General features: G+C 38.9%; 1 protein-coding gene across 1 annotated transcript in view; it reads right to left on the reverse strand.

Annotated features, from left to right (window-relative positions):
- ARB2A (ARB2 cotranscriptional regulator A) overlaps positions 1 to 27,290 on the reverse strand; it is a 327,942-nt gene that overhangs the window by 189,124 nt on the left and 111,528 nt on the right. The window contains exon 7 of the mRNA XM_075271945.1: positions 5,225 to 5,446. Within this exon, the coding sequence (XP_075128046.1) occupies positions 5,225 to 5,446 (222 nt within the window). The remainder of the gene's footprint in view (positions 1 to 5,224; positions 5,447 to 27,290) is intronic.

The raw sequence follows: 27,290 nt of genomic DNA on the forward strand, positions 1-27,290 counted from the left end.
ACAGGATAGGGAATAAGTGTCTTATTACTGGGGTCTGACTACTGGGACCCCCTGTTTAAATGAACTAGTAGTTCACATGCAAGATTACTAAGCATATGTTCCCACGCTGGAAAATAAAGACGAAATTCTTCTTCATTTTCCACCACCAGCATCTTCGCGTGGGCTAGCGATGTAGTGCATCAGCATTCCGTCGCAGCATCCTGCTCCTGATTAGGCCCAGTTGAATGGGCTTAAATCAGGAGGGTGTTTCGACCTGCGGAATCCACAGCAAGATCACTCAGGACGCTTCTTTTTTCTGTGTCCTGCTGCGATCTCTGCCTCCCATTGAAAACAATGGGAGGCGGATTCCGGGAGGAATATGCTCTGGATTAGGGGAGAAATCCGCCCCCAAATTCCTCCCTCCTTAGAGCGGTGTGATTGAACAGAGCTGAAACTTAACATCAACCAAAATAATTCACGTGATTACAATATTTGCAAGGTTCTGTAGTTTTGAACCAGTATGATTATTATTACACTCTTCAGACCCATAGTAAAATGAGCGGAGACCCGGGGAGGTGATCAAACATAAAAAACAATGATATTCACCTCTCCTGGGCTCCGGTGTGAGTCCACTGTCTCCAGGTCTTCTGACTAGTGTCAGGGACTGAGGAGGGATGTGACTGGGCCTCAAAGGGTCGCATGGCATTGTGACGCATTGCACCACAAATGGTATAATAATGACTATGTAAAAACAGTTTTCCTTGCAGCAACACAAATTATTCTGGATTATTGGATTAATACAATACCACCATCATCAGAAAACTGGTAAAAGAATTTAAGAGTAAGGCCAAATCTCAGCAAAGGAGACCAATGTTAACCATGAGACATGAACAATGTTCTCTCTAGCAAAAATGGATTTTACTTTTGAAGTTAAATTCAACTAATTCTGAGAATTGGGAAAAAAATCACAAAAAAAGAAGGAGACTTGGGTACAGAGGGATACACAAATTTCTTCTTTTTTGTAATATATGTAAATATATTTGCAATTAATATCCTGAATGTATGAATATTAAAAAATGAAATAAAATAAAATTTCCCTGTACATTGTATAGTTGCTGACAACCACAAACTGGAGTTATTGGAGCTTTATGTCATCTTCTGTGCTCATATACATTTATAGATCATCAGTAAAGAGGTAGCAGCCAACCAGACCTTGCAGGGGTCACTTCTAGATAGTTAAAAAATTGCAGCACTTCAAAAGGATCCAATAAAAAGCTCTTAGTATTTCAGTCTCGATAAGAGACTTTGTTACTATTTATTAAAAAACCATGGAAAAAGTAGATTGTTCACAGTAGTGACTTGCCAGTAAGTAACTTTTCCCTTAAAATTTTCTCTTCCTAATTTATGGGCAATTCTAGATTATTCCCCTCTGATCCCAAACCGGTAGCATTAGTTGCCTTAATATGGTTTTTGGCTACCTTTATTCTGATCAGGAATTTGTCTGATCATCATCTTGGTCACAACCTTACAAAGACACATAAGTCGATTCCTATGGATAGTAAATAAAATAAACCGATTTAAGTACCTAAAGGGTAATTCTAGTTTTGTCCCATAAATATAATTTTTTAGAATGTGACAGGTACAGAAATCTAATGTAAAAATTGTATTTTTTTTATTATATAAAAACAAAATTTCCTGAAACTAGGAACCCATTAAGATAAGTAAAACTCACTGCTTCATGGACGTTAGTAAAGGTTGCCATCTCACAATCCTCATGTTAAATCCAAGTATACAAAGATTATACTAAGTGCCTTTTATGAACGCCTGGTGTCAGGTGGTCATTTGTAGTTATACTTATTTGTTCTTACATGTGTTCATAGGAATTATGTATCGGGCCAAAATGAAGAGCATGAATGAACCGGTCACATGTAATGTCACAATGTGCGTGCCCACCACTGGATTGTAACGCTTGGGGTGGAAGGTCTACAAGAATCCCATGGTGCTAGCATTACAAGGGTGTAAAGGTCCGCAGGGTTACAGCAGGACAAGGCAGGGGATCCTGATAACATCATGGGTGAGGATGGGGTTTCACATACTACAGTCCACTCCCATAAAAACAATTATTGTGGCTCATAAAACTAACTCTTAACAAAGTAATATATTCTTGGACCTTTGTCCTTTATAAGGTGCAACCCACTGTACCAAAAAACATATTGATATCCCAAAAATAAGCGCCCAGATGTAACACTAACCTATTACACGCATAGCCTTCTTTGGGGTTCCCAAATGAACGTGCTGAAATAAATGGTGGTGATATGTTTTAGACACATGGCAAGCACTGGGTGGCTGAACCTCAATAGGGTCAGAGGTGATACCTCAGTTACCAAGTGCAGATGTTGAACTCTTTCCTTACCACCTTCCTTACCGCTAAAACATGATAAATTGCAAAAATTTGTTACTTCAAAAGGTTAGAAACTCCACAGTTACGGCTTCTAGGTTACCAAAATCTGGTGTGCGGAATACTACACTTCTACACAAAGCATAAAATAACATAAAAGGTAAAAGTTAATAATGCTGATGTAGGTATCCAGACGGTCTCCCATTAAAACACCCCTAATTATTGAGAATTTATCAGTCAAATTACAGGTTAATTAGCCTATTAGTGGGTATTGGCTAACCTGTGGAGAATCCCGTTGCGGTATTTTGATCATAAAATGTACCACCTGATTAAAGTCAGTCGCCTGAATGTGTTTGTCAATATAAGACCATGGCAAATACAGATGAAAGCTGACAATTTATAGCCATTCACTTAACCTACATAAAACTTTCTGGGACAATGGGGCCTACATATCATGTGTCAGAAAGGCAATGTTTTGTAGTTAATTGGTGCAAGGTGTACAATGTGGCGGTCTGTGCCTGGATTTTAACCTTGATCTTTCTAAAAACAGGCCCGAATACATTTAATCCAATGCATTCAGAAAACTACTGGCACTGTACAGGCCCTGAAATAAAGATATGCTACCTTCAATAGAAAATCATAAAAACGGTAAAACTCGCGCAAAACGAGTCACTTAAAATGTGACATTATTTGTCATTGTCCTTATATTTCAAAAGCTATCAATGAAATTTGCACACGTTTATTAACCCCTTCTTGTTGGAGCCATATTTAGCTATTGTTTATTTTCCTCCCACCCCCACCCCCCTTATAAAAGCCAGAATTTTTTAAAAAAATTACGATGTAAAGCTTGTGGGTTTATTTTCCTTTAGGTTTTATTTTTAGGCCATTCTCCATACAGTAAAAATGACACTTTTTTTTTATGTAGATTGTGAGCCCCACATAGAGCTCACAATGTACTTTATTTTTTTTCCCCTATCAGTATGTCTTTTTGGAATATGGGATGGAAATCCATGCAAACACGGGGAGAACATACAAACTCCTTGCAAATGGTTTTTTGCCCTTGGCAGGATTTGAACACCAGGACTCCAGCGCTGCAAGGCTGCAGTGCTAACCACTGAGCCACCGTGTGGCCCCTGTAAAAATGACACATTACCTATATTCTGTTGGGCAGTAATATCATGTTGTTGTTTTTTTTTAATTATTACCATATCGGGGAACACAAGCCATTTTAATTGCTTTTTGTTCATCTTTTTTGGGGGGGAGGTTAACTACAATACAGGGATTTATGTTAATTTATTTTTATAGGTTACCTGGGGAAAATTCTTCTTATTATTGTTTTTTAACATATTTTTAGACCCCTCCCTAGGATTCTTGAACGCTAGAGGGTCTGATGGCTTCTACACTATATATTGTATATACAACAGTATTGAAACATATTGTAAATTGCATTCACTTCTATTATGCGTGTAATAGAACCTCAGGAACGACAGGCCTGGGAGTCTTCAATAGGCTCAAAGCTGTCATAACAATCAATCAGAGCCTCTGACGACATCCCTGATCCAGACCAATATGGAGTTGTCCATGTTCTGCTGACGCTTAGATGCCTCAGTCACAATTCACCAAGTTGGGCACCGATCCTGACTCTATAATAATGCTGGAACCTGCTGTATATGGAGCTTCTGAATCCTCTCCATTCCACCTTAGTGACACCATGAAGAAATAGCATGCCATATGTCATCAAGGAGTTAACAAATCACCATTAAGCTGTCTGCTGAAATCTAGATATTTCCCGGACTCTCTCACATTCATGCTTTCATGGCATGACTATATGGCTGATTTAGAAAGACCAGAGTTTTTCATGCCAGCCTTGATAAATCCAGTTTCTCTTTAAGCCTGCAAGCAAAACCAAAGCCCCGCCTCCTACTGAGCAATCTCAGCAACTTTATAGTGCCAACAGGACTCAAGAGACCGTATAAACACTTAAGAATCACTTTGTACTAAAAGAAATGGAACCCCAAAGTAGGCCTTCAATGTGCTAGTAAATGTCCTAGAAGGTAAGGAATGGGGAGAAGCCCATACTGCATGCAATTCAATGGCCCAATTCACACTTGAGATGATTTAGTGGTTGCGATTTGACATGTTTTCCATGTTGTGCAGACAGAAATGGAAATGAAGGTGTTATTGTATCACTGATGAGACATGAAAAGATAAATTCTTCACCAACAATGTTGGATTTTATATTGGGTTTCTGTATTCTTTCAGCACATCTTGAGTTTCCAGACTAACTCAACAAGAAACCAGAAGCATTCCACTCATTGAACAAGAGTTTAAATAAAAATAAAATAAAAAGGAGAGCTAGCTTCATGTACAGTACCAGGGAAGGTATATATCTTTCAGGTTGGCCTCTGAGATGTAAGTTGTCAAGCTGTTCCGTACACTACTGGTTTTTAACGTTACACGAAAATGGCTGAACATTACTGGGCTATCGCGAAGAAAGACTAGTCAATCAGGCCAAGGTGGCAGAGAGAAGCCTATGGGGCACCATCCACTGGACACTTCTCCCCATGCTTGGCTCCACATCAAACATTGACATGGCACAGTGTAAAGTATAGCAGTCTGTAACCAAGTGTCAGTATTTCATGTAGCCTGTGCTTAGCAAATATCAATCAGAATGGGGCTGAATTACAAAACTACACAGTACATGGATGAAGGTGCCACAGTGCTTGGTACAACTTTGGTTCTAGTGAGTCCATTGTAATACTCACATCCTATGGAGCACTAAAGTGATTAAGTTACATGAAAGGTTTGTTAAAAAGAACCCACGGCAAAATGGACTAGATAACTTACTCTTATGTACACTTGCATAGTTTCCTTTTCTTTTTGGGGGTTCCTGTACTTCTCATAAAAGTCTCTGCGCTTCTTGTTATCTTTTTGGATCCTTTCTTTGCGCTCTCTCTTCTCGGCAGGCTCATCAGAGCTGTCTGGGGATTGTTGCTGTGCCAGAGGTTTGCTTTTCTCCACTTCAATGTAGTTTTCATTTGGATTCAGCACAATTACTGCAAAACCCTCCTGTAAGAAGTGAGAAAGTGAGATACAGAAGGTAAGTGACATCTGCCCATTGCACTTCAGTTTAATGTATCCAACTAGAAATTCAATGTGACAATTGATCGGTCCAGGGCTGTAGAGTCAGAGGCAAAAAATAAAGGTTCCAACTCCGACTTCAAAATAAAATGATTCTTTTTAATTATATTATAGGATGCCTGATACTGTATAATTAATTAGAAACGTGGTTTGTTACATATTTACTTTCACAAGAAGTGAATCACTAGATTTTTAGTGACTCAGAGGATCTTTACTGCTTGTGACTGACCATGGCCATCCGTTATTTAAGAAGGAGTCAGAGCAGGAATGAGTGTTAGGCTGGGAACACAAATAGAGGAGTTTGGGGGTCTGCCTACCGACTCCACAGATGGGCTGACACCGTACATTACTAGCCAAGTAAGAACATGTGACATATTTGATTGCAGAATAGAACTTGCCATCGACTACATTATATATATATATATATATATATATATATATATATATATATATATATATATATGCTATATAGTAATATATATGACCCAAGATTATAACAATTCTAACTGGTTACCATTTGCTATGTCAGGTCTAACCCACAGTAGTGTCCCTTCGTATTCTTTCCCCCTTTTGCTGAATGTTTTTAGCCAGAAGACACAAGAAATCATCATTTTTCTCCGATAATGTATTATGAAGTTACTCATTTCTGAAGTCCTATTGATTTTTCTATTTTGCCATGGCAGCCCCCTTTGTAGAAGTGATAACAGGAAAAGCAGCCATGTTGTTTGAATCGGCCTCATGCTATGACTTGCTGCACATGCTAGGACAATGGTAGGTAGTCATCAAAGTCTATTGCAATGTCAAAGAACTCAATTCAAGATTGACAACATCAGTTGAGGCCCGGTTCACATTTGCATTCGGGTTTCTGTTTGGGGAGTCCGCTTAGAGAACCCCCGAAAAGAAACCTATACAGTGATTACCTGGGAAACCCAATGACCCCATAGACTATAATGAAGTCTGCGTGGATTCGCTCGGTTTGTGCGAGAAACAAGCGGAGAGAAAAGTCCTGCAAGTAACACTTTTCTCTCCGCGTGTTTTGTACGGAAACCACACAGACCCCATTATAATCTATGGGGTCCATGGGTTTCTTTTAAGGTAACCGCTTTTTAATGCACATAGGTTTCCATTCGGGGGGTCCCCAAACGGACTTTCCGAACAGAAACTCTAACACAGATGTGAACCGGGCCTTACAAAAAGTTTCCTGAAGTTTCTCAGAAGTCAGTTCAAGACTCACAACCACTATGGCGGTCTTTTTGTCAATTTTGCATTAAAAAACAAACCCTCACAGTATGTATATGGTGTCTGTGAACCATGGTGACACGCATGGTGTTGTTGGGTCTCATGGCAGTCAATTAACAGGTTATCTTTTTGGTAATAAGATAAAGTGTTAGTGACTGTGTTCATTCCAACAGCTCTATTAACGGTGTATGCATGTATGGAGTCAGACATGGGCGTAACATAGCAGAATCAATATTCCTCAGAGCTGGAGTCATGTGACAACTATTATAGAAGACATAAATAATCAGAATCCTTACTGCATGTGAAAATTGCTTCTGCAGCACAACTCATGAAAGGTGTCACCCGCAGGGACCTGCTCTTCCTTGTAGTTTGTTTAAACAACAACATGAAGCATTCTCAAGAGGACTCTGCCGATCTGTAACAGTGTCATCGGAGAGTGGAAGATACCTCATTAAAACGCATCAATGGAAAAACCCATGTAAATAGCAAATCACTGAATTCTGTGTCATGGCTTTATGAGAATGCTGTGCACATTCTAATTTCTAAGATACATACAAGATTTATAGGGAAAGTATCCACTATTTATAGGATGCTGCTCTATATACTTTATACTGATCAATAAGCACTCACTACAATCCTTACTAACTAAAACAAAGGAACTTGCACTTCTACATATGTAAACGGGTTTTTCCAATTTCAATAAATAAATGGTATTTGATCCAGGTGAGTCCCATTTTTTTTGTTACTATACATGTGTGAAGCATGTCTAATGGAACAATACCAGCTATAGGTATTCCTTTATTGTATTTAGACCTTGGTTTGTGACTTACAGAAACTTCCTTACTGATCTCAGAACAAGTAAACCAATCCAATCTTCATAAAAATTTTTTAAAAAAACAAATATATAACAAATGCAAATTATGGGTCTAAACAGAATGTCATATTTTCTTGCAAGAATGTGCACAAATAAACATCCTTAGATTACATGTACAACTATATATTGCGTGCGGGTCTGTGAATAACAATGACACATCCAATTTTCACCTTCGGTCCACAAAACGGACAAGAACAGGTTTGCAGCCCAGGTTTACAAACCAAATAAAAACATGGTCATGTGATAGGGTCATAGAAATAAATATGTGATCCATTTAGAAATAACACAATATCATACATACAACCGCCCCCCCCCCAAAAAAAAAAAATACAGTTGTGTGCACAGAGCCAAAGATAAATACATCACAATACATATGATAGGAACAGAATATCTACATGGTGCCAAATAATTGCTTTTACCATGACCAAAGAGTATACACACCTAAGTAAAACACTAGCAACTATGATGTATACTTCGCTTGAATGCTTCCTCAGGGGTTGTACCTCAGGAGGGGTCCCATTACTTTGCTCATGTCCAATCACAATACAATACGGACATGGGTCACCAGGTCCTTGTTCTCCACCTACTTTTCTAGAAAGTGGTTGGGAAGTGGAGGAAGTCATGTGCCCTATTTTAGTAAATTTCCGCATGCTATCTAGATAGTGGTCATAACCCAGCAGGTGAACAGGAACCATAGAAAGCAGAGGGTAATGCCCGATTGCACTTCTTGCCTCTTCTGTCCTCTCTTACAGAGCTGCTACCTTTATCATATTACAGCAGCTGGTAACAAGCTCTTGCTGCTGTAACAGCACAGGTATTAGGGGAAGACAAGATTCCTAGACATCCTCATCCAGCCTCCACATCTCTTCTTGCACTCTACCCCTGCTGAGTTGTACCAACACCTCTATGGGGCAATATTAAATGAGTCTAGAATTTTGTGCTACATTTTAGTTTTCCCTAGACTAGAGCAGAGACTGAACAAGCAGGGGCTGCAGAAAGATTTCAGCATGGTCACCAGAAGACCACTGTGGAAGAAAGGAAGCTTCAGAAGTTGTCTTGATATTACCCTGTCTTTCCAGAAAAATATTGCAGTTTCACTGTATTTAACACATATGAAAAATTAAACAGACAAACCCAAATGTAAAATTTCAAAATGAGGAAATTCATCATCTGGTCATTGATCATTACCTAACTCATTTGTCCAATTTACAATGACACAATGTCAATTGTCTTTTTTTTTTTATCTACGGTTTAAGAAATAAAGCATTCTGATTCTCAAATCATTGCAGTAAAAAAATCAATTTAACACTGTTCCTTTTCAATTGGATTTTAAGCAGTGTAGAGGTCTGGCTGCGAAAGAAGTAAATAGAGAAGAAGTAACGATTTCCTGTGATTATTTACACTGCACATTATTGGCACGCAAATATTTTATAACAGGCATCGGACGTCTTGCGGTGCTGCTGCTGCTTTTGGTCTGAGGAAGAAGAAACCATCTATGAAACTAAAGCAGCGCTCTCTCAATATGATCTCACGTCTGCTAAAAGCAGCTATGGTGTAAGCTTTTTTCTTCCTCCCTACAAAGCATAAAATCTCAGGAGGAGATTGTAAAATCTCTTGCTAAAATCTCTTTGGCAGTCCTTAACAGAGTCATGAATACTTTCTGTGAACCAAGTCACAAAAAAAATGCTTGACAAGTTTTCATTTCTCAGAAATGTCTCCTTTTACTGCGCTTTATAAGAAATACGACTGCACAGAAATTCCCAACACACTTTTAAATTACTTTAACTCCTTTTTCTGTTGGTCTCGTATTTCACGACATTATGCTTTAGTAATATGCCTATGTACACCTATAAAAGTCGTTTTAAGCCGATTATGGACCCCCTACAAAATGGTTCCTGTAAGTGACACACGACAGATCAAGTGCTGGTGAAAAGTGAACACTTATGGAGCTTATGAGAGCTGTAGTATGGTTGGTGGGATCAACTAGTAGATGTAAGCTCACCGGACAAAAAAGAATCACCCTAGTGCGCAAGCACAGATGAATCATTAAAGGGGCTCTATCAGCAAAATCATGCTGATAGAGCCCCACATATGCGTGAATTGTCTTTAAAAAGGCTATTCAGGCACCGTAAAAGTTATAATAAAATATATATTATATTCTTTTTAGGAGGGGGGCTCTATGACCAGCCACAATATTATTGTATAGAATCTCCCATGAAATAGTGCAAAAAATACAAAAAAAAATACAAAGAAAAATATTTAAAAAAAAAAATTAAATAAAAGTTCTAAATCCCTCCTTTCCCTAGAATACATATAAAAGTAGAAAATGACTGTGAAACACATACACATTAGGTATCCCTGTGTCTGAAAGTGCCCAGTCTACTGAATATAGGGGATCTGCAGTGCTCCTGTTCCATCGGGAAGGGGTTAATAGGAACACTGCAGATGCCCTATATTCAGCCAGACTGAATTCCAAGTGGGGGAAGAAAAAACAGTCCTCAAGCTCAGGGAAGGGGCAGACAGACAACCAAAACCCCCCACCCCCTTTCCCAGCACCAAGCATCTACTGCACCCAAAAACTCCGACCATTTTAATTTTTGAAATTTTCCAGTAGCTGCTGCATTCCCCCCCCCCCCCCCTCGACTTATACTCGAGTCAATAAGTTTTCCCAGTTTTTTTGTGGTAAAATTAGGGGCCTCGGCTTATATTCGGGTCGGCTTATACTCGAGTATATACGTTAGTTTTTTCCTCCTCCACCAGTACACTCAGATTATTTCACAAAGGGTCCACCTTATAAGTTTCTCATTATTTATGTAATTGAAGAATATTTTGAGTTACTTTAGTAGTTTTGTTGTCAATGAGCCATCCCAATCTTTGCTGCCTTTCATTTTTTTTTATCTAATCCTATGAAGTCTCACCTCTTCATTACTGTTTCAGTAATTTAAAGGGAATAGTTCAACAAAATTGAACAATTTTTTTTTAAAACCATGTTTTTTATGGCCAATTCTGTAGGGATTTTCATTGCAGCAGTCACTTCATTTACATCGCAAACAAGAATGGATCACAATAAAACATACCACCTGTACAGATAACACCCATAGTGACCCATCATTACATCCACTACTGACAGCATTGTAATAATAAAAAATATTTATTTATTTATTTATTTATTAGTGCAAATAGTGCATAATACTTCAGAAATCAGAGAGTTTGTGTACAGAAAAAAATGAGACATTACAGAGTAATAAAAATCAATTCCCACAATAGGACAGAGGACAGTGCTCCTTTGTCATTTGGAGATCTGAGTGCAATACCTACTCTTGGAGGAATGTAACTCTCCCGGCACCTTTGAGAAGCAATTCTCTGTTGTAATCCTATTACTGTTGTACCTAGAGGTGAGCACCCAACTATTTGTGGTATTAAAGTTATTTCTGTTTCGGTGACATTATTACTAGAGATGAGCGTGTACTGTTGGGATCAACCGATCCGAACAGCACACATGCATTGAAATGAATGGACGTAGCTGGCACGCGGGAGGTTAAGCGGCCGGCTGGCGTCAAAGAAGAAGTACCAGGTGCTTCCATTCATTTCAATGCGTGCGTGCTGTTCGGATCGGCTGATCCGAACGTTACTCGCTCATCTCTAATTATTACGCTTTGAGCGCTCCTTTCTTCCTCTACATGTGCCCTTCTCTGAGCCTCCATGCAAAGAGCATGCCTAGAAAAGTCTCCAATAGACCATAGTGAGTAAGCTCCAGACTATTGATGCCAATGGCCATGAGTATGCCACAAGGTCTATCACTAAATACTGTTACCGGAGTAGAGGAAAAGTTCATGCAAGATCACAACCCTGCAAATATGTACAGAAGATAGAATTTAAAGAAAAAAAAAAAAAAAACAGAAAAATAAACTATTTAGAAAAGAGGAAAAAAATTTACTATCTGGTTTAGATAAATACATAAAAATGTGGAACTGCTTTATTCGCGACTATTACATTTTTATTTATTTGGCTACAAGGAGACTACTGTAGCTAAGAAAATTACCAGTATTATGGCTTTGGAAAGTGTTGTGGTTCTATTTGCTGTTCTTGTCTTCCAACATTTCCCTTGATGTACAATGGCCAAGAAGATTTCAGCATTTATGTACTGTATTTTCTGGCGTATAAGACGACTTTTTAACCCCTGAAAATTTTCTCCAAAGTCGGGGGTCATCTTATACGCCGGGTCTAGTCAGAGCGCATCCCTCTGGCCTGCCACTTCTTCCCTCCTGTGTTGCTTCATTGCGAGATATGAGAGGCAGGGAAGGAGGGGCAGGCCAGACGGGTGAAGGAGGCGTGGTTTCAAACTTGCCGAGAAAACCACGCCTCCTTCTCCCATCTCCTTCACTGCCTCTCAGATGTCGCTCCTGCAATGAAGCCACACAGGAGGGAAGGAGGGCCGGGTCAGACGGGTGAAGGAGGTGTGCTTTCAAGCTTGCTTAGAAAACCACGCCCCCTTCACCCGTTTGGCCCGCCCCTTTTTCTCTTCTTGCATAGCTTCACTGCAGGAGCGAGATCTGAAATTAGAGTGGATCCTATTTCTTTCTATTGTATTTCTTCTGGCATCCATCACATTAGCTTAGACCCTGAATGCCTCTCAACATCAAAATGTAAAATACAGCATGTTGTGGGTGTCTCTTTCCATCCACGGATGCCAAACCTGTGCACAAAGTGCATGAAACAATTTTAATTAAAACAACAGGGCATGAGAAGTCCAGTTTTACAGTGGTATTAGCATGTACAGCTGATGGCACCAAACTAAGACCAATGATTATTTTCTTATACGGCAAGTATATCCCAAAGTCTATATTTTAACTGGAAAAGTCGGGGGTCGTCTTATACGCCGGAAAATACGGTATCTTATATGGAGCAACGGCGTCAAACACCCACATAAAATGTAGCAAACTAAATGTTTACCGAGCTCTCTATATACGTTCATAGTGTAAAATTCTATAGCGGTCAACAGGCCCATACATTGCTATTATAGCTATACACCAGACAAGTGAATACGGCATTCTCTAGTGAAATCCATAGAATAATGCCCTATACATGCCATGGATGAATCAGAATGTCCTATGACCGCTAAGCTGAGCCCCTAGCAACCAATCAGAAACTCTGAAAGCAAACATAGCTGTGAAGACAAGCAGTTAAGCCCTTTTTATTTGGCCAATTTTCTGAAGACGTGACCTGGGATGGAAATGAAAGAGAAATGCCAGTGGCCTGTGTTTTGTGTACATTTTGGCAACTGTTCTGCGCGCAGTATTTTCAAGCCAAGCTGCATCTCAGCTCCCTCCATGAATTCCACCGCTACAAGAATCCTTCCTTTGCTGCCAATCCCACATTGTCCTAGTAAATTCCCATCTTCAAACACTTGCAGAACGAAGAGGAAAAAAAAAAAAAAAATCAAGCAAAGAAAATATGGCACAAAACGTTTTTGAAGGACCACCTGTTGTCTATTATTTTTGCATAGCACTTACTCATAAATCATAACACAAGGTAATTAATCAAGCTGTCAAGTAGAGGGTCAGAGGTTATGTCACTGTGTCAGGAGGTTAGGCCCGGGCTGATGGAGGTCAGGGTCACACTGCATTCCTCATTATCAAGTTGGGATGAGAGACCGGCTCAAGCAAACAAAAGTGAAAGCAGATGGACAAGTGAGTGGATTGAAAGAAGAGAGGGGGGGAAAATGAATACGAAAAATTTTGCAGACAAAAAGCAAAGCGAAGAACGTGTCAGCTGCCTTCAAAGAAAGGGGTGAATAGAAAGGGAATACATTGACATGGGCTCAAAAGACATCACATACGACAGGGAAAATATGGTTCTTGCTATGCAAATAACAAGAGACAGGAAAATTTGCCAGTCTGATTTGCAAGGGGGGTAAAGTAATACAAGAAATTGCTGTCATTTACTCAGTTTTCAGGCAGGATGAAGCACTTTTATAGAAAACAGCTAAATACGGCCTCTTCCTTTAACTTAACACTATTTGATTTTTATTTGTGTGATGAATGGGCTTTACAACAATCTCGAGTAATTCGCCTGACAGCAAAACCCTATAGTTTTAAGGAAGCAGCGTATTCTTATCTATAAAGGGAAGCACAAAACAATCACGGGTATATTTCATGTATACAGATGTAGTGGGGGAAGATATAGCCGGGAAGAGTTGGTTATTTAGCACAACAGACTCTTATATCATGATTTTATCAGCCACTTTACCCAAGACTACAGATAATGCACCAAGTTTATCTCAAGTCCAAATTCAACCCTGCTACATTTGTTTGTAAACTGTACTATTGCCATTTTTACATGAAAAACATATCCTTAATATCTTCATTTATAGCACAGTTAAAGGGATCCTGTAACAATGAAAATGTAATCTGATCTGCCAGTATCATGTTATAGAGTAGGAGTAGCTAAATTACTGATAAATCAGAGTTTAGGAGTCCAGTAGGCGGTTCCACTCATCAGAGATAGCTGTCTATCAATAAGTAGGTCCGATCACTGGACACCTAAACACTGAAAAACAAAGGAAATTCTAATTCTACAAAACTATATCGGAATCTGCTCAGCTCCTCCTGCTCTATAAGATGCTGCCTGCAGATAGGACTGTATGTTCAATGTATGTTCAGATTCCCTTTTAAAGCTAAAATAAAATATAATGCACTGACATCACTTTTTATTGTTTTTAATATTGTTGGGTTTTTTGTGCATACTCATTTCTAAGTTCTGTTAAACTTTAAGGCCATCGTGTATTTTTATATTAGAGAAGGGGCGACAAATTATTCCTGGATTAAAGATTCACTGCCTATTCTATTTTATGGATTCTACTAATCTTGAATTTCGTATTTCAAGTAAAAATGAATAATTTTTAAAAATGTAAAGAAAATCAAGATACTGGTTAATACCAGTTTCCCTAAGAATACATTTCCAAGAAATTGAGCAAAATGTGCAAGATCATTGTCTGCTCCAAACTGTACAAAAAACTGTTCTGCATGTCAAAATTTATAACTTTTTTTTTTTTTAAATACTTTTTTTGGGGTTGGGTAGGGGGACAGCTCCTTCAATCGTTTTTAAAGAGAGTCTAGAAAAAGTAATGAAGCCAAGAAATCATGAAATGCTTCAAATGTATTAAGACTTAAATAAGGTGAAAAGTAAGGTAGGGTTCACACTACCGTTGGTGTCTGCTCAGATGGTGTCCGTTTAAAAAAACAAACAAAAAAAAAAAACGGACACCTATCATAATGGACACAAACAGACAGTAACTGATGGCTATCAGTTACTGTCCATTATATGTCCATCGCCCACAGACCTCAATGTTAAAAAAAAAAAAAACGACACTTGCTGTCCGTTTTTTTAAACGGACAGAAAAGTCCTGCATGTAGGATTTTTTTGTCCGCTTGAAAAAAAATGGACATGGCTGTAAACGGACATTAAATGACACAAACGGACACTAAAGGACACAAGATAAAATCCCATTGAAATAAATGGAAATTGCAAACAGACCAGCTAGTGTCCGTTGATAAAAATCTTGTATGGACAATAGCCACGGACACTGCTGAGCAGACACCAATAGTAGTGTGAATGCCCCCTAAGAAAGCACATAAGATGTGTGGCAGGTAGGACTAGACAAATTAATGTCATTCGATATTTCAAAAAATTGTGGAATTTATGTTAGTCCCATCCCAGGATCAGATTTATTCCATGCAGACTTTCTCCTTCTGATGCAAACTATGAACAAAGGCTTCATCACCATAGTGAATAGTTTGGGGGTAGGATGATAGAGCCTGCATCAAATATATCAGACTCCTCCTCCTATATCAGCTCACAAACTTTTTTTTTTTTGTTGTTGTTTTTTTTTTCATGAAAAATTAAAATTAAAATTGAGAATCGCTCATAAACTTGTATAAAATCACCCAGCCCTAAGGTGAAGTCAAACTTTGCCTATTTAACTTTGACAACTTTGGCTCTACGTATTCTATTTTTGGTGACTCCCAAATGCACACGCTATAGATTAATCTCTTTCATAACTCATAAATATTAAAAAATGGTCTAATTAAAACACCTGCCTATATGCATTTTAGAGTGTGATATGACATCCATGTGTCATATGAGCCAGTACAAGAATAAGAACAGCTCTAGAAGACTTCCCTTTATATGATAAGATAATCCGTTAATAGTCCCACCATGGGGAAATTCAGTGTGTTGCAGCAGCATGGATAATACAGTAATATATTACAAGAAAAAACACATACAAGCTCATAGCAGATAGAAAAGATACTAGGAGTCATAGCAACTAAAAAGAAAAAGAAAACTTCAGGATCCTTTAGTTCTCTGTGCTTAACCTGATGATAATTATACAGCATGACCGTGGTTGGGAGGAAGGACCTCCAATAGCACTCCTTCTCACACTTGGGGTGCAGCAGTCGGTCACTGACAGTACTGCCCAGTGCTATCACGGCCTCATACATGGGATGGGAGTTGTTTTCCAACATGGAGCTCAGCACGGACAGTATCTTCTTGTCACAAACCACAGAGCTGGAACATCTAACCTATCTGTCAAGTCTATTTATGTCCCTGGCTGGTATACTACTCCGAAATGGATATCTGATGCTAACACAGAGTTGAAAAAGTGGTGAGTAAATTTTTTTAAAGGAATGTCTAGGATGTTTTTTTTTAATGATATGTGTGTAGGTAATGGTATAAAATAGTAAAATGGCTATTACTCCCCAGTTAAATGGCCCACCACTCCTGTGACTGTTCCATGCCCCGGCCCTACATCTTACGGTGATAATGCCACACATACATAATTCACATGACCGGTATGGCCAAACACCTCAGTGGTGATGTTGGCACGTACAGTACTTGACCTCTCATGCCAGTAATCCATTTCAGTGGTGAACAATGTACATGACGTCATTACTGCGGAAGTGTTTGACCTGCAGTAACCGGCCATTTATAGGCACATAATGGTTATTTTCTTACTTTACACAACTTCCTGTCCATTACTTAAATATCCCATACAACCCCTTTAAGTCTCCACAAATTTGGGTCATCTCTCCCTACATTTTGAGCACTTAAAAGCATGATACCATAAACATGGTTGAGGAAATGTACAACAATAGCTAAAGATTCAAAGAATTTTGAAATCTTGAAATAATTTGCGTTTTTATGCATGCAGGCGTAAGAGGCAGAAAACACTGTTAATTTCCCTTAGGATGAAAAACATTATAAATATTAGATCAATATATTGGTTGGAATAAGATGCAGAACACTGTGCAAAATTAGCTGTCACCCCTTCTTCAAAATCTTTGTTAATCTCATTTTGAATGTTTGCAGCTTTATCAACACATGCATCAATGTCAGCTCCTTGGTTACTGAACCGCTGTACTTGGAAGGAGATATAATTAAAATGTTTTGGCACAGAAAAGGTGAAATTGTATCTTCCTCCATTCCCCAAGGAATCTGTAAAACATGTTAGATATAATGACAAACACACAACCTTATCTAGAGCTTTGACACTTCGGGTCAACCAAGTGCTATTTATTTCAAAACATTCACTTTGCACTTGCCCAATGCTGTCAACTGCAGTGTTAACAACTTTTAATGGGTATTTTAGCATCCAGCTTTAAAAAATATGATGTTTTCAGCCAGGGTAATGAATTCTCTGCTTGGAAAGCTTTCCTGATACTAAACATTAAGTTATACTTTATCAATAGATTCTGATCCGGACTGTATTAAAGGGAAATATTCAAGACATCGCACACATCAGTGTCTCCACCCCACAAGAGGTCACCATGTCTGGATTTCTAAGCATCTAGGTTCATCTAATAATGTTCCACAACTAAAATGGTGAGGAAGCCCTTAAGACATGACCTGTTTGGGACTAATTGAGGAGCAAAGACAGAATTAGTCACCAACCAATATCAACTATCAAAAAGGTAGACATGATAGTCCAGACGTAATTCATGAAAGACAAAATTATTTTTGTTTCTTCCCTCACCCCTATTTTGTATCCATGACGTTTACGGGTTCTTAAAAAGGACCTTTCATCAGATTGGGCACAGGCAGTTCTATATACTGCTGGAAAGCTGACCGTGCACTGAATTCAGCACACTATCGGCTTTCCCGATCTGTGCCCCGGGTGAAGAGCTATCGGTACCGGTACCGTAGCTCTTTACAGTCAGAAGGGCGTTCCTGACAGTCTGTCAGGAACGTCCTTCCTCACAGCAGCGCCTATCGCGCTGTACAGTGTGAGCGGGGAGGAACGCCCCCTCCCTCTGCTCACAGTGCTCGTCCATAGACGAGTATTATCAGTATTATCAACTATTTCCATGGGAATAGTTGGGAAATGAATACAAAAGGCCTAATATTTGCATTATAGATTGTATCCTACAATAATAAAACACATTAACTGTGAGCTGAAAGGCCAAAGAGTTTACCCTATACTACGGACTGACCCCCAAAGTGTTACTGAGCAGTCCAGTTCACACTAGACTATGGACTGACCAGGAGCACCATTTACAATAGGCTGTGAACCACCCCAAGTACAGACTGACTACCCAAATGGCTTACACTAGACTACACACTGAGCAAGCAACAGTGTTTAGACATCTAAGCCAATTACATAATAAATGAACAGCAAATATTGATTTACATACGATTTTTAACCTCACAAACATCTACATCTACTTTAAAGGATAAGTGTCAACAGAAAATGGCTTTTTAATAAAGTTTTATGTTTAAGATATTTTGAAAGTTTTTTTTTGTTTTTTTTTTTTATTTTCCACGATTATTTTTATTTTCAAAAAAATTTCTATAGTTCTGATTCTGTCCACGAAGCTCTATAATATGCTGAGACTTCTTCTTTTGTATAGAATATTTATTTGCACCAGCACCTTCATTTATCTGTACCTTGATGATCACAGCTATTATGTATGTGTAGATTAGGGGGCGTTCACGCTGGCGTCGGTGTCTTACGCAGACAGTAGCATCGGACACTAGCCGTGTCCGTACATTTTGCATTGATTTAAATGGGACATGAGGTGTGTTCTTTACAATCCGTGTCTGTCCTTAAGTGTCCGTTCACAAAGATGTCCGATTTTTCAAGCGGACAGCAAAAACCTACATATGCCGAATTTACATCTCCTGTCCAGTTTCTCGGGGCAGAAGACGGAAACCTGCAAAGCAGAGACCGGCGTCGGTGTGAACCCGCCCTAACAGGTTGTACAACTATTTGTCGGTTGTACCATTTTGGAGGTACATGATATTTATTATTCACTAGCTTTTACCCGCGACTTCGTCTGCGGTGATTTGAGAATTGGGCAGACACAGACGTGTGAAACTGTAAAAGTGCTTTAAAAAGTTTGGTGGGATAGCAAATGTGATGTGTTATATTGTGTATGTAGTGATACAGACAATGTGATGTGTTATATTGTGTATGTAGTGATACAGACAATGTGATGTGTTATATTGTGTATGTAGTGATACAGACAATGTGATGTGTTATATTGTGATGTGAGTGAGTAGAGTGAGGGCTACTCCTGAGGTGACAGTAAGAAGTGTGCAGGCAGGTTGAGGCAGGAAATGCCAGGCAGTGTGTGTGAGTGTATAGCTGATCTGTTATATTGTGTATGTAGTGATACAGACAATGTGATCTGTTATATTGTGTATGTAGTGATACAGACAATGTGATCTGTTATATTGTGTATGTAGTGATACAGACAATGTGATCTGTTATATAGTGGAAATCTATATGTAAATGTGAGTGAGTAGAGTGAGGGCTACTCCTGAGGTGACAGTAAGGAGTGTGCAGGCAGGTTGAGGCAGGAAATGCCAGGCAGTGTTTGAGTCTATAGCTGGGGCTAGGAGTCCTGCTTTTGTGAGTCTCCTGCTAGGAAGCCATGTTGTTTAGTGGCACCAAAAGTAGCCTGTGACTCAATCCTAAGGGAAAACTATGTTTGTGGAAAATTGCACGCAAATCCGTCCAGGGCGTTTTAGCGTGATTGAGGAACAAACATCCAAACTCACAAACATCCAAACACACAAACTTTCACACTTATAATATTAGTAGGATATATTTTCTTTTTATTTTGAGGGGGTGGTGATAAAAATAACTATTCTGGTAATTGTTTTTGGTTTTTCTGCTGTTTACATTCATATTTCATCTGCAGTTTGAGCAGAACACTGCAGTGTGTAAACTAATGCAAGTAAGCGAAGTAGCAGCTACGAATCGCCTGAACAGTCGTCATGTTGACTACTCTCTAAACACACTTTTTCTGATCTGTCAGCCCTTGTACCGGTATGATTTATTACATTACAGCTCTGGCAACATAACATAAATACAGGAACATGTGCTTTACACTATAAGAAAATGGTGGCAGTCTAGGGGTTCATAATATCCTTACAGGTTCCCTATACCCTTAAGTACTATAATGGTGTCTATCATAATGATATGTGTATGATAGTGGTGTATGAGAGACACTATGATAGTATGTAAGGGTTAACATGCAGGAGTCAGGCCACTAAAGCTATAAGCGCACAGGAGGAAAAGTGGGCTCATGATAAGGCCCAGGACTGTCCTTGTTTGCTGTATTTATTTGACACATTGCAAAATATTTAAATACCGAAAACCCATCATATTGGTAAAGTTGCAAAAGCAGAAACGCATCATGTTTTTTCCCAGAGCATTTTTCACAGAAATTCTTGAGAATTCTGTAATTTTGTGCTTCAATGATACCTTCAGGGAATCTGCCAGCGTTTCAGTAGGTATAATTGACATGCTACGATTCCAAAAATGCAACGGTTTTGAAAATCACAGCATTTCCGTTGCAAGTATTTTTCTGCAATCCCATTCACTTAACAAGGACTGTAAAACTTTGCAGTTTTTTAGCCACAGGGTTTCCGTCATGTGGGACTTCAGCCTAAATGTTCAGCCAGTTGCCCAGACCCGTCCCGATCCTCTATGTCTTGCAGGCTTTCTTGTAACACTGGACCCATCTAGGCAACTTATTAACATTCATATAATATTAAGAGGATAAATGGAAGAATATAATTTAAGGATAAAACATCTGTATAATGTCTTTGTGCAATTCAGAACATCTTTTAAAATATGTAATAGCAGGAGGGATGAATAAAAGGAGAAACCTCTTGTGATACATAAATAGTGTAGGTACATAGAGAAAAAGACCTTTTTAACATATGTAAAGAATCCCACAGAAATCCACATTTTGGCTTAAATGCCACTCAGCAGCTTAAAAGAAATCAATAATACATTTGTAAAAGGCGTTTGAAACATCTAAAACTGAAATTTCAAAGTCCTTACAATGTGAACTATTTGTTCATTCACAAAGGAATCCTTCTATTACTTGTAGAAATTTACATTGATGTCAACAAAAAAAAACTAAAAAGAAATAAATACCTTCTAGGGTTGTCTGCTTCTAAAAAGAAAGAAAAAAAAAATTGCATATCTAATTAGGTATTCAAAACGAACAGAGGGGTGGGCGCTCATTTGGGGCCTTCATTAAAAGGGCAGCAGTGAACAGTTCTGCCAGAGCGATGGGCAAAGCGGGCATTCCTTGGCATTTCCTGTGTCACAAAATGGGACCAGGAAGTAGAGACAAGCGAGGACCTGATAAGCTTCGGAAAGGGAAAAACAAGGAAACGGTAAGGCGTGCATTGCTTGTTTAATGTTTTTAACCTATTCTGAGCTCATTTTAAATGAAAAACTTCCTGCTGGACTAAACTTTTAAAGCAGTAGAGACATCACCTATACATAGGATAGGAGACAAGTAACAGATTGGTTGGGGTCTGACAGCTGGGACCTCCAGCAATCATGAGAATAGGGGTCTGATGTTCCCTGTATGAGTGGATCGGCAGGTCATTGCAACTCCTTTCATCTTTATTGAGATTGCCAGTGATGCTGCCGTGTGTTGTATGGACTACCTCCGACTGTCCCATGGAGGTGAAAGGAGCCTGTGTAACCTGTCGTTCCATTCACATGGAGAACGTGTGGTCCTCATTTTGAAGAACAACATGGTCCCACAACTATTTCCTCCTTTTAACTTGCCTAGCCCAACCTAATTTTAACAGAAAAGACAAATCACTCTTAGTGGGTTCATCCATTTAATCAATATGTCCACCTACATCCAAATACACATAATGTAATCTACTGTTTCATCTAAATTTTCAATAAGCATACAAAATATCCTATTAATTGGAAAAAAAAAAGGTTAAAAATACATCTTGCTTCTGCATAAAAGATTGCCTAGACACTGTGTACTTAAACAGGACCGGTCAGCAATCTTGACAAGTCAGCAAATACTTGTATTGACAATGAAATTAAATTTCTGGAGCAATCCTGTGTTGTTCCATTCCTCTTTCTTTCTATTGGAAATTTATGAAAAAAAGACAAATTGGGTGCCATTACCATTCTTTTTGCCATAAGACACAGTCTGGCACTGTCAGCACAGATAGGACAATGTCAGAGTATGCATGGATAGGCCAAAACTGGTGACACCCAGTGGTAAACTGATTGCTAATCTTCTAAGGCTATGTTCCAATGAAGGAATTTGGAGCCGAATTTAAAATCAGCTTGAAATTCGCCTAAGACCTACATTCATTTCATTAGGAGGCTGAAAAAAATGAGTGTCATGCTTAATGGGAGAATTTTGCCTGAGAATGAACTCTCGTTCGATGCAGAATTTGCAAATTCTGCAGTGGATTTGGTAAAGCGAAAAAATTCAGAAATTCCTGAATCAGAATTTTTTAGCGTCTAAAATATTCTGCTGTGTGAACTAGGACTGGGCAATAAATCGCAAAATACCACTCAGCTCAGTTAATAGATGTGAACTTACTGACGCTGATTATTTCCATTATTTGCCATCCTGTCTCACACTGGCATTGGCTAAAGGATATGTCACTAACTGTACACTATGGGACTGCTGATATGTGATAACTGAAATCAAGTGGCATATAAATATGGCGGTGTGACATACAACAAAAGAAGTGTCCTAAAGTAATTGTTTATTAATAGAGATGAGCGAACACTGTTGAATGAATGGAAGCACCTGTGACGCTGACTTTGCCGGCGGCCGGCCGGCGTCACAGGTGCTTTTCATTCATTTCTATGGGTGCGTGCTGTTCGGATCGGCTGATCCGAACAGTGTTCGCTCATCTCTATTTATTAACAATAAATTACGGCAAAATGTTCAATTAATCATGATTTAGATAAAGGTCATAGATTGTAAGCTCTTGTGAGCAGGGATCTCACTCCTTTTGTTTGAAATGTTAATTATTCTGTTGCATTGTAATATTTAATATTGTCTGTTCACAGACCTGCTGATTTGTAGAGTGCTACGGAATATGTTGACACTGCAAAAATATAATTATGAATTTATTAATTAAAGGGGTTGGCCACTTTCAGACCAATATTGACAAATAAATGTACAATAAAAAGATATACAATTTTCCAATATACTTTCTGTATCAATTCCTCACAGTTTTCTAGATTTCGGCTTGCTGTCATTCATTCTGTTACTTCTAGAGGATAAAACTCTGACCATGGTCATGTGATGAGGAATTGATACAGAAAGTACATTGGAAAATTGTATATCTTTTTATTGTACACTTCTTTGTCAATATTGGTCTGAAAGTGGCCAACCCCTTTAACTTATTTATTATAACTTCCCATTGCTGGTGTGAACAAACCATAGGGAAGAATAAAAAAAAAATAAAATTTAAAAAGTTGCTACAGATTTTTATATTACGACAGGCTCAGCACTCCAAGAACTATAGCGACTTTTTTAGTTGTAAGAAATTTTTATATACATCAATATAAAAACAAGCCACAAAGTTATGTCAAGTGGCGATTACATTTCACTGGTTACTTGTCCTAGAATTAGTCAAACCTGGTTTGATATATAGAAGAGTACAGACCATCAAAGATCATTACAAACATCCATCGTTTCGCTATAACATTTGCCTGTTTTCAGATTGGACAAGAGTGCTTCACATGAAAGATGGCCGCTGATATTCCGCTGTGACTTGCTATTACTGCCAGGGCAAGATAAAAGAGTCCATAGATTTCCTCTACAGTAATGTTGTATGGTAACTATTGACTGAATGGCCGACCATTTAATAATATAATAATAATAATAATAATGCAATAATTTTACATAGTATAACACTGAGGCTTCAACAGCATGCAAAGATTCTGTCTGACTGAGACTCCCATCTGCGAGCCGTAGCAACCGCCCACTATAGCATCTATATACTCTAACAGGACAATACTTAGTAGAGGATTCTTTGCAACTTCTAGCGTGGCATAGCGCATGACCATCCCAACAGGACAACCCCTTAAATGGTATAGCAAAGAATGGAACAACTGGAGTGTCTAAATGTGCAGTGAGTGGCTGAGGTGGCATTGCCTCTGTGCCGAGAGAGGGACCAAAAAAAAGGTGGACTGGAGGAGCCGTAGAGATATCAATATTATTACTTTCAAATATTTTGTACATAATATCAAGACAGTTATCTTTACAATTGATTTGTTATTTTCTAGTAAAAGAAAAAAAAACATGGAAAAATTCCATGGAGAGAAATACTTTCTCTTCTCTGCATATCTGCATTATATTATATATTATATTATATATAATTACAGATATATTACAGATATATTTGTATTTTTCAGTATTTTGCATGAGAATTCTTTTCCCTCACATTCTAAGTGATCTTAACCCTCTCGTCTATAATCAGGATTTCATGCTGCTTATTTTATTAAGATTACCCTTACCAAAGCAACTAATGACCTCCTTGTGGTTAAATCCCAAGGTCACTATTTCTGCTTAATCCTCCTCAACCTCACAACTGCTTTTGATACTGATCCTCATTCTTCAGGCTCTTGACACTATTGACAGGGCTCTACTTAGGTTCTCCTCCTACCATTTCCACTCATCCTTTGCCATTTCTTAAGGCCAGTTTCCAGTCCTCATCCTTTGCGATATCCCGCTTATTTCTGGGTAGTGCTCATGGGGAGACTTATTTATCCTTTTCTATTAAATAAACCTGAGATCACTCATAAGAAACCATATTTGTGCCTATTGCCAGAAATGAAGGAACAAGAAGAGGGAGATTTATCAATCCCTCTATGCTGGATTTCTTGTGAAGAGGGGTGTTACTGCGGCGTACATATGCAATGGCCCCGTAGAAGCAGTAGTGAAGAGAAACCTTGTAAAGTCATTATAACTCTTGCCAACTTTCTGCTATGAGTTTTAATGGAAATTTACACCAGTTTGGAACTCCATTTTGGGGCAGGAATGTGTGCCTAATTTATGAAGAGGCCGGAGCCTCTTAAATGGCGTTTCCAGGCTTATTAATTGATTGCCTATCCTTAGAATAGGTCACCTATTGAAGATTGCCAGCTGTTTGACTAGAATAATCAGGTGACTGCTGTGGCCACACAACACCAACCATACAGATGTACATTGGTAGTACTTGGTATTGCAGCTCTTAATGTTACCTGTGAAGCCAAAGCAGCTCTTAGACCTATCTATGGGGGCTCCAATATGTCATACCTGAATCCATCATCAATTGATGACTTTTATAGTCATCATTGTCAACACTGCACTAAAAGAGTCACCTCGCGGGCTTGGCAGTGTATATGTTAATCATAGCAAGGAGGGATGGAGCATCTGGGAGCAGGAATGCATAGCCCTTCAGAGCAATGAGAGCAATGATTATGCCCTCATTACACTAAACTGCTTAGTAGCATATCAAACTGCAGAAAAGTGCATTTTATTGAAGTCAACTATTCTGACTGTGCTTATAGTTCAATGGGGACTGTTTCTGGTGACAAACTCCAACTGTAAATGAAGATTACTTATTGTAAAACAAAAAGTGTCTCCTCCCCAGGCTCTCATACACGGCCAGATAGGGCAATAAGCCACTGCTAGACAGGACTTGTGGCCACTTGGGTATTAGGCAAGACGAAATCAACCATCTCCAATTCATCTTCCCTCAACATATTCCTTGGGGGAAAGGGGAGAGAGTACAATCAGCCTCATACATATCAGATGGCTGGCCAGCCCAAAATCAGTAGCTTCAGCTGATATTCATTCATTGAATATGGATTATACACTTATTATACTTAATCTTAATTTATTTTATTTTTTTTACCTCAATACCCAAATTCATACTTCTCTTACCCCCACAAAGAGGGAAAACCGTGTCTGGGTACACATTTCTCCTGCAGTATTGAAATGAATGCGCCGGTAGGAGCGGCTTTCTGGTGCAAAGAGGGCGACCTCCATGACACCTCTATGCCCCATCACCCAATTAAACCACATCTAAAGATACAGGTGCAAAAACAGAGAAAGATAAACAGATGTCATAAAATGAGGAGACATTAGAAGTTCTTCGTGTCCATGCTCACCATTTTCCTAGGAGTAGAACAGCAGCCACAATGAGAATAGTCTAGTCTGGTTAATAAATGTGCTATGTATGTCATCATGTACAGAAATCCCAGCTCTAAAAGGATCAAGTGAGCATGCCGAAGTCTTTCAAAGGTTAGATTAAATTTAGCAATTTTTCCAATTAGGATTATTAGATGGATATACTCTGAAAGCCAACATAATCCAGAAAGCAAACAGAATTATTAATTAAACCTAAGCCGCTGCTATTACTGTCAGGACAGGACACATACTCCGATGCAGAGCAGAGCCTGAGTCACTGCGTGAGCAACCTCTAATAGATCCTTCTCTAAAACCGCTACTACTACAATCACACATAGATGTCAATGTCGCCACAAATAGTCTCAGAATTTTATTTTTGTTAAGGCTTGTTAACAATACCATCAACCTTATAAAGAAATTTTATATTTCTCATGGCAGAAACAGAACAGAATCCCTCACAGTCACAGGGCACCCCTGTAGTGTGGGTCATCCTAAAAAATTAACCATGACTTACAAGTCCATGCTGTACACTTGACAAGCCTGTTTTAGTAAAAAAGTATTACCCATAAAATATACCAGCACTGTCGCAACAATGTGCAGTTAAGTGTTTTAGGCTTTGGTTTCCTTTCAAGGAGTCTACTTGGGGACACCCCAAATGGAAATCTAATCCGCACATAAACAGCAGTTTCCTTAGGAAACCCACGGATCCTGTAGACTATAATGGGGTTCACGTGGTTTTCGCCCAAACAGGGCAAAAAATGAAGAGAAAAAAGCGCCGTCTGCGTCACTGGCAAGCGGAATGTCCATATGGAGACCGGGCGCATATGTGAGCCGAGTCTTATCTAGATTAATCCACAGACAGGGCACCAGTGATGTTTCGGCTCCCCATAATATATATATATTTTTTCCTCTTAATGTACATTGTGAGACCCATATAGGGATCACAATGTACTTTTTTTTTTCCTATCAGTATGTCTTTGTAGAATGGGAGGAAATCCACACAAACACAGGGAGAACATACAAACTCCTTGCAGATGTTGTTCCTGGTGGGATTCGAACCCAGGACTCCAGTGCCGCAAGGCTCCAATGCTAACCACTGAGTCACCGTGTTGCCCCTATCCCCCCATAATTTTATCAGACGCTGTGATGGTGGAGCTATACAGTGCAGAACAACACTATGAGT

This window comes from Leptodactylus fuscus, chromosome 1 (assembly GCF_031893055.1).
Source record: "Leptodactylus fuscus isolate aLepFus1 chromosome 1, aLepFus1.hap2, whole genome shotgun sequence".
NCBI classification, from domain to species: Eukaryota; Metazoa; Chordata; class Amphibia; order Anura; family Leptodactylidae; genus Leptodactylus; species Leptodactylus fuscus.